General features: G+C 41.4%; 1 protein-coding gene across 3 annotated transcripts in view; it reads left to right on the top strand.

Moving 5' to 3' along the window:
- Positions 1-16,105, top strand: part of LOC131684773 (relaxin receptor 2-like) — a 230,600-nt gene that overhangs the window by 122,004 nt on the left and 92,491 nt on the right. For all 3 annotated transcript variants that reach the window (XM_058967912.1, XM_058967913.1, XM_058967914.1), the window contains one exon: positions 9,704-9,772. In XM_058967912.1, the coding sequence (XP_058823895.1) occupies positions 9,704-9,772 (69 nt within the window). The remainder of the gene's footprint in view (positions 1-9,703; positions 9,773-16,105) is intronic.

Here is a 16,105-nt window from a genome sequence, read left to right as displayed (position 1 = left end):
TTATCCACACTAATAGAATATATTTGAAAATCGCTACGAATTAGTTTCGTACAGATAATTTTCATATAATATACGAATTTTTCGTGCATATGATATGTAGTTCTATTAAAACACTTTTATTTTTATTACGAGTTTTTCGTAAAAACTACAAAACGACTTTCGTAGCGATGAAGAGTAATTTCTCTAAAAAATTCTTCAACAAAAAATTTCTACAAATTTCTTAAAAAACGGTTTGATCAGCTTTACTTATGGGCGGTTTATTCCAGTATCAAATTTTATATTCATTGTATGTATTATCTATTATATTCTCTATTTATTATACGCCTTATTCATTGTACGCATTCAATCTAATTGACATTTCGTCTGAATAAAACTTTATACACGTAATAATTGGTTACGTGCATCGTATTGTTTTTATTTTTCTAGGTATTATTTTCAACCAAATTTGTTGCATGCAGTACATTTTCAACATTATGGTCTCTATATTCATATAATATCCATGATGTCCATTTAATCATACACATAATATTTATTACTTTCATTACTTATTTTCATATCTATAATTAAATTAAATGAACTGTTTGACATCTCATGAAGTGGGAGGGACAGCATCAGGGCACCTTACGATTGGAAGACTGGATGAAGGAGTGGATTGCCAACCTCAATCACTTGAAGGAAACCTCCCGTTTTCTCCAGAAGGTATGAATGGAGTGAGATGCGCCTTTCTAACAAACAAACCGTCAGGCGAGCTTAAGCTGGTATGTGTGTGTGCGTTTTTTTACTTGGTGGTAAAGCTTTTACGCCGACCCAGTACACGTTCAGTAGTTAGACCATACTACCGATTTCGTCCATCGTGTGCCAGTGTGAAGGACTCTGAACAGAGAAAATAACTCTGAACCCTACTCCTCTAAACTCCACCAAGGAGTCGGAAATTTGCCTGATCCCCCGGATTCCATTTGAAATGATTACTTCGTGGGGATAGGTGCTAATGCATTTCGCTTGATTCCAGGTCAAGCTGGTCGTGCTAGTTCACTGGTCTCATAACCGCCATATCGGTCCTGCACGGTATGATATTCGACATGCGCTCCACTCTACGTTGACCGGTTGGATGCCGTGGTCGATCCAGCGATTCCGGTTGGAGGGTGGCTTCCGGTTCACTGGTGCCTCGACGACCCTATACTGGTGGTTTGTCGCGTTCGGTGCTACTCGGCGTAGTCCCCGACGGTGGACCTAGTCTACTCCGACAGGGAAATTTCCCGATATTGAAATTTCTCTCGAAACCGTTATTTCGAAGCTGGTCGATTAGGTGTCGAGGTCAGTCCTGTGATTCCGCGGGGAGGATGACTTCCGGTTCTCAGATGCCCCGACGACCTACCGTCGACGATGCGTGCGCTCAGTCTAGTCCCCGGCGGTGGATCTAGCCTACTCCGGTCGCGCCCGGTGGTCTACTTTATCTCTCTTCTTCAGACTGACTTGTCAACTGCCATGGTTGGTCCGGCGATTCCAGTTGGAGTGTACCTTCCGGTTCATCGGTGCCCTGACGACCCGAGGCCGTGTACTGCTACTTTGCTGGTCGTTGCTCCTCTCGCTAGCTTCGTTGCAAAGCTGACATGATTTGAACGGTGTCGGGTCATCAGGCCGAAAGCCGTTAGGCCGAATGCTGCAAGGCCGAACGCCATTAGACCGAATGGGTCATAATGCCGAATATAATTAGGCCGAATAGGTCATTTGGCCGAATGCCATTCGGCCGAATGGGTCATTAGGCCGAACGGGTTATTAGGCTGAACTGGTCATTAGGCCGAACGGGTCATTAGATCGTACGTACCATTGGGCTGAATGTCATTAGATTAAAAGCATCGTTAGCTAGTTAGTCTCCGCAGTGGTGTCTGTCTATGTACCCACATCTTTTTGGTCTCTATATTCTAATGCAGCAAATGACCTGCCAAGAAAAACAAACCATGTCGAGTCGTGGCATAACCGGTTTTCAAAGCTTGTTGGAGAACCACATTTGAGAACATGGAGGATGATTGACGATCTTCGTTTGGAATAGAAAGCTGTTAGTGTGTAGGCGAAAGTGTTCTTTGTTGGAGGAAGAGCCGCACAGAGAAATGAATATGCTCCGAATGAACGACTCCGTAAAGTTGTTAATTTAATACCTAAGCAATTAAGGATTACTGCTATTGTAGCAAATTTATTCAACTGATTAATCATTCCCGAAATATAATATAAATTCCCACTAGTTCTATTTACGATGTTTACTGCAATCAGATGAAGTCCAACGTGGTTGTATAACTTTTAGCTATGTTTGTCCCTAGAAAATATAATGTGGAAGAGTTTTCTTTAGAAATTACAATTACTACATAAAACCATTCTGCTTGTAATATCAATATGTATACAGAAATAATTTCTCAAAATGTAAATTGCGTTGCTTGTGAGAGGCCGTCGGAAGCAGCGGCCTCTCGCAAACAAACCAATTATCCACTCGTTTGCCCGGATTACTCAAATATAGGGGCTTAAATAAGTTTAAGTCCGACGGAGCGGAGCGATGTCGGACAGCACTGGACATGAAGCGATGGGGCGTAGCCACATTAGGCGTCGCTGTTGTTTATTTATTCCATTACAGCGGCAAATATGGAACGAGAAATGCGTCGTAAATATTCCAAATATTGTTATTCTAAGTTAAAAAGATCGTAAAAAGATTTAAAAAAAATCACTGTCCGACACTTCTGGACCTTCCACATTTCGGGGAAGTTGCCTTCATTTAGACACTTCTGCAGCACCATTCTGAACATGCCCGGATATGCTAGGATCGCAGTTTTCAGCACCACGTTTGATATTCCATCCGGACCGGGGCCTTTCTTTGATTTCAGGCGCTTCGATGCTTCTGTGAGCTCGTCATTAGTTACTTGTCGATCGTCCGTGTTTGTTCCTTCTTCTTCGCCGTACCGTGTTGGTGGCCAGATAATTGGATCGTGCTTCGGACTCTATACGGGTCGCCCCAGGGATTGGCGTCTACCTCTCGGCACAGCCGCCACAATCCTTCTTTTTAGGTCAGCCGCATACGTGTATCGGTCCCGTCTTTCGGCTGAAGTGCCTCAACGAAGAGGTCTTTGTGGAGGGCTTTCGTCTTCCACTTTCTTTCACCGGTCATTCCTCTCCGTACTGCATCAGGGTTCCGGTGATCGATACGGTAGCGGATCGTCTGGTGGCCACTATGCGTATACGTTTCGCATACTCTCCAATCCATGTTCGCCGTTAATGAAGGACTACAGAATGTGACGTCGATTATAGACTCCCTCCCGTCTCTTCGAAATGTGCTATTAGAATCTTCATTGCACAATCGTACGTCTAACTTTGCTAGAGCTCTCTGTAGGATACAGCCTCTTGTGTTGGTTACTATACTGCACAATTGCACAGCCCAGGCGTTGAAGTCATCACCAATGACTACCGGGAGCAGTTAACGTTAACGTAGTGCTGAACTGCCCTACGAAGATGCCGTTGATTTTGGCGATCACGAAGACCTCATATGAGCGTTCTACCACTTCTCGAATGGGGAATCTACCCATAACTTGTATCACAGCCGTTCCTGATCTATCCGCCACCTAGTTACTGTTATCATGGGGGGACTTGAAAAGGCTCTGCGATCAATGCGACATTTGCACATAGTTTCTGTTGTAGACTGCCACAACAGTTGCTGTGCGGTGTCACAGTGATTGATGAGTTATCTCCATTACCGTTGGTCTGCAGTCGCCTTCTTGTAGGCGGAGCATTCAAAGCCACCCGTTTGATGGTCGTTTCCGGCCGCTGGGATGCAAAGCAAGCACTTCGGCTTCTCTCAAGATGGCCCGTCTCCCCGTATTTCCAGCACATCCCTTTGCAAGCCCCTGCTAAATGTCCAAAGCCCGAATACTTGAAGCATTTCTCTGCTTGTTTATTTACTCGTGGGGCGGCTCTCACTGGGCATCTCAACCATCCAACCGTAACTTTGCCTACCTCCACTGTCTTGTCTGCAGCGGTTACCGGTAAACTAATTAACGCTGTCTGAGTTCCTCCGTATTCCTTCCTTAACCGGATTGTCATGTACATTGCACTGCTGCTTCATTGTACCTCTCAGCTCGTCTTCCGTCGTTATTTCATCACGATCACCATCTCCGGGTTTAAGGTTTTAACATCTGCCTTTTCACCTATTGATTTGGTAATAGTCTCCTGCAATGCCGAGCTGCAAGTCGTGGAATTCTTCTTCAGCTCCAGGAGCATTTTACCTTTTTGGGTACGCCTGACTCTTACCACGTTTTTCCTCAAGTATTTCAGCTCCGGGTCCTCTCTGACCTTCTTGAGCAGCGCTCCATACGTCGTCGCGTCATTGGCTTTTCTTCCTTTGGCGCCTTCTGACGAGCCGAGCGTTTTCCTTTCCTCTTCTGCTCCCTTTGTCGCTCCTCGTTCTTTTTTACTGTTTCCCGCGTTTCTCCTTCTTACGTAAACCGGTACTCCAGCTTTCTAACGTCGGATGGCGTCCTTTCCTTCGGCAACCACAGCGTCCTCGAGTATCTGCCACTTTGGCCCGCCTGGTCTTTCTTCTCCTGGCGAGGATCTTATCCTCTTTGGAGTTATGGGAACTGGCGTGTTCTCCACTCCAATCTGCTTCTAATTACCCTGTTTAGGAGGGGCTAGGAGGATAGTAGCCTTAGTCGATGCCAATTCTCGCTCAGATACATCAACCCTCCGCATTACTGTGCCATACTCCTTCATGACAGACAATAGCGCCATCCGAATTGTAATGACCATCTCCTTAATGTCCTTATGGACATTGTTTCTCGCGTCCACTTGGAGCTCCTCCGCCAAGCACGTAACCGTGCTGTTAGCCTAGTCTCCATTTCAAGTCGGTGTCATCCTTCCTTACTCGGGAAGTAGAACAGCACGCCTGTCAGTCCAAAGTCGCCGTCCAATTCGTGATCCGTGTCCTGTCCGTTGTCGTTCGCCATGGCCAGTATGCCATGATCAGGATGTTAATGGTGTCGATCCTAATGTGCCGGTTGGCACTCCGGTTAGACTTGAGAGCTTTTATTGCTAAGATCTTAAATTATTGGAATCTTAGGATCTTAGCAGAAGCGGCACGGACTCGCTTTGTCGGAGCTGCTTTCGGCGTTATGGCTTTTTTATAAGTTTTAGCAGAGCTCAATCAAAACCCCACCATATCCTGGCAAAACTCCCCTACTTACAGTCTGCCGGCGTCTGTTTTTTATAGTAAGGATTAAAAAGCTTCAAAAGCCTGGCCTATAGTGTATTGGCACTGTGTGAGACTCACGTTCGTGCCTTTTTCTTCTATCTGGGAGTCTCACTTGATTCATGGAATGGGTCGACCTATGAGCTGTGATTTAACTTTCGATTCTTCTCTTTTTATCTCCATCTATTACCTCGCCATTAGCCCTCGTTCCAGTGAGCCGGTTAGGTGATGATTCCTTGAGCCATTTAGCTCATGTTTCCGTGAGTTATTCAGCTCCCGGCCTTATCACAATCTACTTGGACAGTGCCCAACGGTGAACTCACCCTAATCCGACCGATAGTTCCCCGACGGAGGAATTTCTCCCGACACCGATACCTGCTTCCTTGAGCCATTTAGCTCCTAGCTTTGTCGAAATCAACTCAGATATTAACCTACTCCGACTGAGAGTTAGCCGACAACGGATTTCCTTTCGTTACCGGCGTTTGTTTCGTGAACAATTTAGCTTTCTTTTTTGTCACGTTTCTGTCCAGTAGTCCACGGTGGCCAATCTACCCTGCCGTGAATTCCCAGGCGGCAGATTGCTCCCGATAGCGATGTTCGTTTCCGTGAGCCATTTAGCTCCCCGGCGATGGATCTAGCCTACTCAACGGCCCAGCCAGTAGGTGCTGAGATCCATTCAGCGATTCCGGGTTCACTGGCGCCCCAACGACCCACTGCTGGCTATTCGACGCGGTCTACTCGGTATATTCCCCGGCGGTGGATCTAGCCTACTCAACGGCCCAGCCAGTAGGTGCTGAGATCCATTCAGCGATTCCGCACTAGCGCACGCATCGATGGGATAGATTTCCCCATGACGCTGATCTCGACTCGCTGGATTTTTTACGGATACTGACCAGAACTACATCTGTCTTGTGGTGAGTAAGCTGCAATTTGACGTCAGCCATCCAGGTTTCTACATTGCCTATTGTCTCTTCCGTCAAAATCTCCATCTCCTCAAGGGTCTCGCCGGTTATCATCAGGACAACATCATCTTCAAAGACGACGATCTCAACTCCCCTGGGCAGTTCCATTGTCAACACTCCATTATACATTATATTCTAGAGCGTTGGGCCGAGTATGGAGCCTTGAGGTAGTCCCGCCGTGACCCTAATCGACCACGAATGTGCAGTACAAGGAACCCGCATTCTGTGCAGCGCTACGGCGATAGCCCCCCAGCTATCACTGTTGAACGCGTTCTTCACGCCTATCGTTACCACGGCGCAGTAGCGATTACCCCTTCTCTTTTGCTTCGATGCGTTCTCAGCGCTCGCGATGACTGTTTGGATGGCGTCCATCGTCGATATCCCTTTGCGGAACTCGAACTGCCTCTGCGATAGTCCGTTCTCACTTTCAGCGTAGGTCGTCAGCCTGTTGAGGATGACCCTTTTCAGGAGCTTACTAAGAGTATCCAGCAGGCATATAGGCCGATACAATGCTTGATCTCCTGGTGGTTTCCCTGGTTTTGACAGCAACACCAGCTTCTGGGTCTTCCATCTATCCGGGAAGTAAGCATTTCCCCAAGGGTTAGCGTCTACTTCTCTCCACAGCTTCATGCAATCTCTAACAACGTGCCCCTTTCCTCCGCTTTTTCTACACAGTGCAGACCTGTTCGGGCCCTTGTAGTTCCTCGCCTGATGTCCGAAGTTCAAGCACCTGAAGCATTGCTCCATCTGCTTGGTAACCCGCGGAGCGACTCTCAGCGAGCACACCGACTATCTGACTTTTATCTTGCCGGTCTCCGCCAGTTTTTTAGCAGCTATCACTGCTATTCAAATTGCTGCCGTTTGAGTGCTTCCATACGATTTCCAAATCCGGATAGTCGGCGGTACGTCCAGTTTGCACTGTTCGATCAGTTCGTCTATGGTCATTCTCTCGTCTGGACCCTTGCATTCGACTACGGCTTCCTGCGACTGAGCTCTCACGTTCGCTTCGCTGCTCAAGGATTTAGCAACGAGCTCGCGGTAGGTCGAGCTCTTGACGGAAGGATACTTTTTCGGTTCGAAGATCGGCTCGCTCTTATGAGTGCGTCTCGTTTTAACGACGTTCTCTCTCAGATCCTTCAATTTTGGGTCCTCTCTCACTTTCTTGAGAAGAGCGGCGTAAGACGTATCGTATCGTTCGCTTCGATGATCAGTGCATCGCCCTTGTACCTCTTCCGAGAAGGCTTTCGTTTCTCTTTCTTCTCTTGTTCCTTCTTTTTTTCTTCCTTATGTTTACGTTCCCTCCACTTCGCCTGCTGGCTTCCCACGATACGCCAACCTTGGTCTTTCCCAACGTTCTTCTGGTCGATAGAGCCCTCCAGCTCGCTCTTCTGCTTTTTTGTGTCCTCTTGCTCCCCCGGCGTGTCCCTTACTCTTTTCACCGAGCGAGTATTGTGATGACTCTTCGGTGTCATCTTTGTTTCTGCCGTCGTGTGTTCTGCGGCTTCCATTAGAGCTTTTTCGGCTGATTCAACGTTCATCAAGATTGCCTTCTGCTCGCGTCCAGCAACTGTTACGTCCGAATTGATACTGGTCACTACCTGCTTCACCTTGTTGTGCACATTGTGCTTGTCCTTCACGAACTCATAGAGTCATTCTAGGTGGTATCGCTGCCTGATCTCGTGGTGACCACTCGATTCGGTAACCCCATCTCACGTTGGTTTCCTCGTGGCTCACTCTGTACCAAGCCACTGTACCGGGGTTGGGAATCGAACTCAGGTAAGCTGCGCACAAGGCAATCGATTAAACTGCCATAACAAACTAACGAAACGCACCAGGGTTTCCAAATTTCGAGAAACATTGTTGATTGTTTTTAACAAACCCTGTAAATTTGGTTCAGTTTGCTTGAATAGAAATTAAGTTATCCTGAAAAAATAGGGTGAGAGTATAAATGTGGGAAACACAATCATGCAAAAAGATAAGCTACGTCGTTCGAAGTTTTTGTAAGTATCCCTTTAGATCGTCCTATGTATTATATATGTATGAAAGGGGTATATATTTTTGAATAAAACTGTAAGTTTAGCTGCTACTACCTCCTACTCTGCGAACTGTAAATCCTTAAAGTTAGAGTAAAAAATCTAAAAAGCGGTCATAAATCATTAAAACGAATAGATTGCGAGTTGGAATGTTCCGCCGTAAAATTTATTTTAAAAGAATCTACAAGTTTTCTGGACATTGGAAAACTGCCAAAAATCAAAGAAAAAAGTTATAGCAAAAACTGTTTTTAAGAGGGTATGTCGACATGTACATCTGTTTCACTTTATAACTTTTTCCTCTTAAGAGATGAACATTTAGGATCTTCAACAAATTTTCTGAAAAAAAGTTCCTCTATAAACTTCCCATAGACACCTTACCAATTAAATTGGTTTTTTTTTTCATTACAGTAAATTAAAATTTGCTACCATTATATTAAAATACTTAAAAAATAAAGAAATCTTTCTGAAGATATCGAAGTACTATAACTAATAGTTTCGTCTCAAATATCAATGTCAGGTATTTTTTATTTCGTCCCACTATGCGACGTTAGCAGCATCATGCTGATGGTCGACTGACGTGAAGAATATTGGAAGCTAAAAATAAATGAATTTGCACTACAATTTCTTTTCGGAACTTTCGTTTTTTGACCTGATGTTATAAACAGTGCGTATCCTTACCCGATAGGGTGCGAAGATACGACGAATGACTTGTGAGAGTAGCACCATACCATCTACCCATAATATGAGGGCTATAAAAAGTAGCTTAACCGGAAGTCGTCATCTTAAATTTTAAAATGGCGTCATACATAGATTTCTGTCATCTACTCATCATCCCTTTCCTGAAAATATCCATGTTGAAAGGGTTATGCAGAATTTAGATGCCCCAGAAGCCGCTGTCCTGAATTTTGAAAATAACATCAGATGATAACTTTCTGTATCCACCCGTCGACCCCATCCAGCAAACACGCTTATTGTTAGGGTTGTGGAGAATAGTGGGATATGGTCCAATTTGGTCCCCAGCGTATTCGAAACTAGTGTACATTTCATGGCTCTCTATAGCTATGTTATAGCTCCTAAAATTTCACATTTCTCCGTTTTCCTGCCTGTGTGTCCGCCAGAGGCACATGTTGCTTCGGAGTGCTTTTTCGTGCAATTTGTATGCCGAACAGGTAGATTTTTGAGGCAACAACAAACGATTAAATTAAGTGCATGCTCATTGTGTTTCTGCTGGATAATATAACTGTTTTCTTTCGAAGAATAGGGCCGTCAACGTAATTCTTCAAAATATTTTCAAAACACTCTTGCTCGTGTTTGGTACGCTTTTTAACAGAATTTTGGGTCTGAGTATAAGGAAATATTATGCAAAAAATATTTGGATTAAAAATCATCATATATTTCATGAGATTATCTATGCAAAATAGTGGTAGTACACCGGTACAACTTATCTATGCTTAAAATTCACCAAATCCATTTCTCTTCCACAGGGTCCTAAAGCACTGTTCAATCGAAGAAATAGATCCACCATCAAGAACACTCAACGATATGTACGCCCTGTAAGTATCATCACATGAACGGTACAAAGTTCATATAGCATATTCTCGCACCTGGCTCTGCTCAAAAACATTGTTGGTTGCTTCGAAACCAGACGATATGGTTCAGGAATCAGGATTAATTTCGCTACGTACACCATGGTGTCGGAAAGAGGGATGATTCCGGCAAACCATCCGGCATCTAGTGTGCGAGATGATAGTATGTTGGAAATTGGCTTTCTGTCGCTTGGTATCTACCAGAACAGAATGCACCAGAATAGCGTGTTCCACCATAGGAATTAATTGTTGAAACTTTAGGGGTTTCTTTCTGCCGAATCATTTGTTAGGTTTTCCAACACAGCACTGTATTGATGTCACTGATAACCTGAATTGCTCCAAATTAAAACAATTTAGATAAGTTATGAGTCGAACTTAGTACGTATGCACTTGGATGCTATGCTCTAAAGTGCGATGCAACAAAAGTTGACCGGAATGTTTGCCACTGTCACCGTTCCAACGATTACATAGACAAAGCCAACAAACAACAGCCACAAGTTTCCCCGAGGTCTGCTGGAATGGAGCTGTACAAATGCCAGAGACGAAAACAAACGATAAATTTTTGCTTTTTATTAGGACTATTTGCGGCAAAAGGCGGAACGGGATTCACAGCAAATGTGCTAATTTTGTTCACTTGGCTGTACTAGAATGCACGCTGCTTAATTCGTCAATGAAAAGTAAACCGTCCGTATTCGACGGGTGGCTGTGGTCGTGGTCAATTTTGACAGAAAAGTAATCAGATAGTGACCGGATTAAGCAAGGATTTGCGTTTGGCGATACTTTGTAGGAAGTGAGAGAAAATGCAAATTTTATTGCTTTCGCCAAAAAATAGCCACGACTAATTTATTTCAAAGTATATGAGGTGTTTTTTATGGAAATGGTATGGTTTTCAGAAGTTTACTGACTGAATTTCATTGATAACTGCATGAAGAAGCATGATTGACGTGAATAACACGATAGTACAAAAAAATTGAATAATCTTTTCAACTGACCTTGTATGGGGTGTAGTTTTAATACAATACAAGACAAAACCAAGTTTAAAAGTTAATTTTTCCAAAACTCCTGATTTATAGCAAAAAAGTCATTTTCTGGCACCCATACCAGGATTTTTCAGCCGATTTTCGATTTTTCAACAGTTCTGGAAAGAAAGAAGAAAGAGTGGGAAGAAAAAGAATGATGATTCTTACTGTGTACTGCATTATGCTGTTTTGTAAGAAATATTGTGCGATTTTGGAACTCAACCCAAAGTTAATTCAATTCTTTACTGAGTGTTTATATACATTATAATTAAATATTTGACTCAACTGGGTAATATGAATGTTTGAAGATGAAAATTGTGAAAAGAGACATGCCACATATGTTTCTCAAACTCTTCACATCTTCCAATACCTGAATCAGTGGCTGATCCAGCGGAGAGTCCTGGGGGTCCGGATAGTAGTGATATTTCGGAAAAGTGTAATTGGTTTGCTGAGTTTCAGTGAAATATTCCTCGAGTCTCAGCAAACAATTGTAACCTTTTGCTGAGATTTCGGCGGAATATGAACTTGCCGAGTGCTCGGCTGTTCAAATCTCCGTAAAAGATGCAAAAAATGCTGAGATTCGGCAGAAAAAATTAAGTGTGTTTTAATTTTTATGAAAAATAACGCATCAAAGTCCAAAAATAACCACAAGTTAGATCCGGGAAAAAAGTTTCCCCTAGCCTCTCGACGGAGGATGTAAATATAACACTGCGAAACAATATTAAAAAATGAGGGCAGAATGAAGAAAATGGCGAAAGTTTAAGGTCCCAGGAATCCCTTGGTGAAGAAAATTTTGGAAAAAAAATTGCAACAGCTGCGAACGTCTGGCACTATGCAAAAACATGACGTATGACTTTTTGGATTTAGGATTGAGCATTTAGCTAGTGCTTATAGGGTATCCCACATCAAGTTGCATCACAGAAAAACGCTGTAGAAAATAACCCATTGGGCATTTTCTACAGAAAATTGGTGTACAAGTAATTTAGAGTATATAGTTTACACTGTATTGGAAAAAATTGCGTCATCCATAAAGCTCCTGGATAATCCTCAACTCTCCCATCGAGACATCGGAAAACAACTCGGAATCGTGCAGTCAACGGTGAGTCGTGTAATTAAACGTTACTACTGCAGAAGGTTCCACGTCATGACGAACGGCACAATACGGTGGGAAAGTCACGGGTCCAGATACTGTACACCCAGATGCTGACGCAGCCTCATTGTCTGATCATGGATGATGAGACTTACTTCAAGGCGGACTTCCGGCAGCTTCCGGGGTTACTGTTCGTCACAGCACAGGTTTGATGTTCCGGAGGAAGTAAGAAAGAATAAACTTTCAAGTTTGCCAAAAAATACACTATTTGGCAAGCGATCTGCTCATGTAGCAAACGGAGCGCGCCGTTCGTGACTACCGGGACTGTAAACGGGGAGATCTACTTTAAGGAGTGTCTACAGAAGCGTCTGCTTACTCTGTTGAAGCAACACGGGGGTCCCACGATCTTCTAGCTGGATCTAGCTTCGTGCCACTATTCAAATGTTGTTCTGGAGTGGGACGAAGTTGACGGGGTCACTTTCGAACTCAAGGGCATGAAACCCCCTCACCCCCCCCAACGCACCGGAACTAAGGCCCATCGAAAAATACTGGTCAATTATCAAGCAGAAAGTACGGAAACAGCCGAAGAAGATCAAATCTAAGGAAGACATGAAACAAAAGTGGGTTTCCCTGCAGAAGAAGCTGCAGCCAGATGTTTTACAGAACCTAATGGGTGGAGTTAAGCGTAATATTAGCGCAACCCTAAGCACAACCAATGGGCACATAACTGTAAATCATAGTGTCATCATCCCGGACGTCCACCGAAATGACAATTCTGTCAAGCAAATCTACATCGAAGAATAACAAGGCGAAGCCTGAGGTAATGTTGAGTTTGCGGTATCAAGTGTAAAATTTATATAAAACCCTTTTTTTATTCATTTCGTTTATTTGACAGGCACAAATGCGTTAGCTTGGCGGTGACAAATTCTTTTGTTTTTACATTTTGGATATCAAAAAGGACTGTATATAAAACCGTTTGATATTTATTATATAAACTTTTTATATATTTATTAGCATTTGCGACTTAAAAAGTCAGGCAGCGAGTTATAGTTATCGCAAGTTTAATAATTTCAAAGTCAGATTAGAAAAAGATTTGTGGGCTGAATAGTGAGTTTCGTGAATTGTAGGTTAGAATCTAAATATAAGTTCATATTATTGAAATTGTTGGACTGAGCGCATACACCAGCGCATGTCATATACACTCGACTGTTTAGTTGGCTTCTGTTATTGTTGGCATAATTTACACAAAAATAAATTTATTATGGAACTAAGATGAATTTCAGAGCCAACATCAGGTTGAACGGATGTAAGTTCCAAAGCACGAAGGTCTTGGACAATAGAAAAACACTAAATGTACGTTCCTAAACTACGACGCATTAGGGCATATCAAATACGTCAAGGAGATTGTTTGTGCGAAAGCACGTAAAGTGCGAGCATACGGTTATGATATTGAAATTGAATGAAATAAATATGCCAAAAGCTTACTAATGGGTTATATTTTATTGTCTGAAAGTTTGAAAAGGCTCGGTTCACTAGGTAATTTTCTACAGTGTTTCTTTCCGTGATGCAATTTGATGTGGGACACTCTTTATTTTGGTATTAGTTTTGATTAAAAATCTAACTGGCACCAAGATGTTGCTAGTTACTGACAATGAGAATCCGATTCTCTAAAAACTTATTTTAAGTTAGGTATTGAGCCCTCCTGCACAAAAAAAAATTCTTTGCATGATAAACAAAATTCATTCTTACGATAGATAAAATTGTGCACTTTACCAGACTTTTCTATTATTTTTAATAGTATGTAAGGTGGCTCTAAATTTATTGAAATATGAATATTAACTTTTAATAGCTCTAGTTTTAAAAATTAAATTTTAAAAATCTTTGTCGAAGACACTGAAGCTCTGTCTTGTACGTTTCATTTTACAAGAAACCGAAGTTTCGATTTTTCAATAAGGTGCCTTTAGGAAAACATTCATATCTTTCAGAGGGCAACAGTTTGTCTTCTATACTGAACCTCTAGATTTTTTCGTTGGAAAGTTATATATGAGTTTTACTAAAATGATTTTTTGAGTAAATAGTGCAAGGCATAAAAAATGGCGTATATGGCGTATAACGCAGAAACGATATTTAATGTTAAGTGTCCTAATCGAATATAATGACTTTGAAACGAAAATATTTTCGTAGTTAAGAAATATGAACAAATGAGTACTATTTAAGTTGTCTGAAGGTTTTTTTAGTGTAATATAAAAACTTCAAAAGTTATATAAATAAAACCGTTTATTTTGAGAAATTGGATTACACGTACAATGGAAAGTATAAAAGAGTTTGCGTGTATTCTGCAATTTTGCTAAAAATTAGTTGTTCCACAACTTCATTAAAAACAGTCGAGCTCTATTTCGAACCGTTAACAGGTTCAATTTTGAATCTTTCTCATACTAGCTTTTGATCGATTGATTTTTATCGTAGATTTGAAATGATCTATGTTTTTCAGTGATTGAAAACTGTTCAGTTTTTCAGACTTCAAAAGTTAAAAAAATCAAAGCTTTAAAATATGACGATTCTTTTTCATTAATGATGTTTACTCAAGTTAAAAATCAGGATGAAAATCTGATGACCCACAATTCATTCAACACTAACCATCCCAGCAAACAATTTTATAGTTATATCGAAGTTTCAACCGAGTTATACATGTAAATATACAGTTCTACTAAGTCGTATACAATGGGCAAATATGCTATATAAGGGCAAAAGTGGAGGCAATATATTTACATTGATATAAGATTGGTTTTCAATATACGATTTAAACGGTACATAAATGCGACTGTGGTCGGTACTTAGTCTGATTCCATGTGGCAAGAAACAGACACCTTTTATACACTCTTACGACTTAAAATAGTACTATATACTTTTATAGGTTTCCGAAAAATATTAAAATAAAAGTTGAGAATGGGACACATCTTTCGACTGCCTGTTCTTAAGAGTGAGTTACTTAAATAGTTCCGCATCCTAGAGCGTTTCTAGCAGTTTTTCCTAGAAATGGGTTCACTCGGTCTCGAAACCTGAATCATCAACTTACGTACCTGCAACATATCTCATACAAAATGTGGTAGGTGTGGTTAATTCGGGCCAAACATTTGGAATACGCTCATTATTCTACCAGTCTGATATACGATTTTACCTATGCGAACGTAAGACAACTTAATCGGCTATCATAACACACTTTTAATGATATCCGATATGTGTTGTAATCAATTCATATATTATAACATCTTCCTTGTATAGATTAAAAAGTACATACATATACGTCCATAAGACCTTTCCACATTTTGAAAAAGTTTTGAAATACAGTAAGCTCAGATTTGTGTTCTATACGTGAATTTAAAAACTTTTGCCAAAAATGACTAAATTTGGACATGATTTAGAGGTGTCTCCAATCACAAGTCGTGTTTTTGCTATGATTCCATAGAAAGATCCCTTGCACTCTGATTTTATAGGCCATACATGCCCACATATCATCAAAGTTTGTTCCTTAGATATATATTGACATGTTTTAACAGGTGAATATAGCTCCCAACGCAATTGAAAATTTGTTAACTGGATTTTTATATAGAGAAGTATATCAAAACCAAGAAAAATTACTAGTATTTTTTCTTGGTTTAGATATGTCCATATGTGAAATGTGTATAAATTCTTCGAGATCTTTCAATCATTTACTCTATTGTAGTAAAGAAGCTATAAACCTTCGCCAAAAACATCGAGGACAATACCACATTGTATTTTAAATGAATTGAAATTATAGAGGGGAATGGGTTCGGTTGTCGGCACACTTTTGTTTTTGGCTCACAACATTACTCCAATTGCACAATATATGGGAATAAGCATACCAATGGTAAGCTAGAGCAAAGCAAAGCAAAGGGCTTATAACTGATGAAAGAATTTAATTTATTCTGTCATGAAAAAATTTATTAACAATTTAATGATATTTTTTCCTTTTTGATCGGTTGTCGGCACTCTAAAAAATTACTAAAAATGGAAAAATATGAATGAAAATCATCAAGATTCAAAGGGAAAAGAAAATTTATTCATTTCAACAACCATCAAAGGCATTTTGAACATCATTCTTCATCAGAACCACAATCTGTGTATGTGGAAAACTGGCGCGAATATTACGCACAGCTAATGCATTGACGG

This window comes from Topomyia yanbarensis, chromosome 2 (assembly GCF_030247195.1).
Source record: "Topomyia yanbarensis strain Yona2022 chromosome 2, ASM3024719v1, whole genome shotgun sequence".
Lineage (NCBI taxonomy): Eukaryota > Metazoa > Arthropoda > Insecta > Diptera > Culicidae > Topomyia > Topomyia yanbarensis.
The sequence above is the reverse complement of the archived record's forward strand: the minus strand, read 5'-3'. Positions and strand labels throughout refer to the sequence as shown.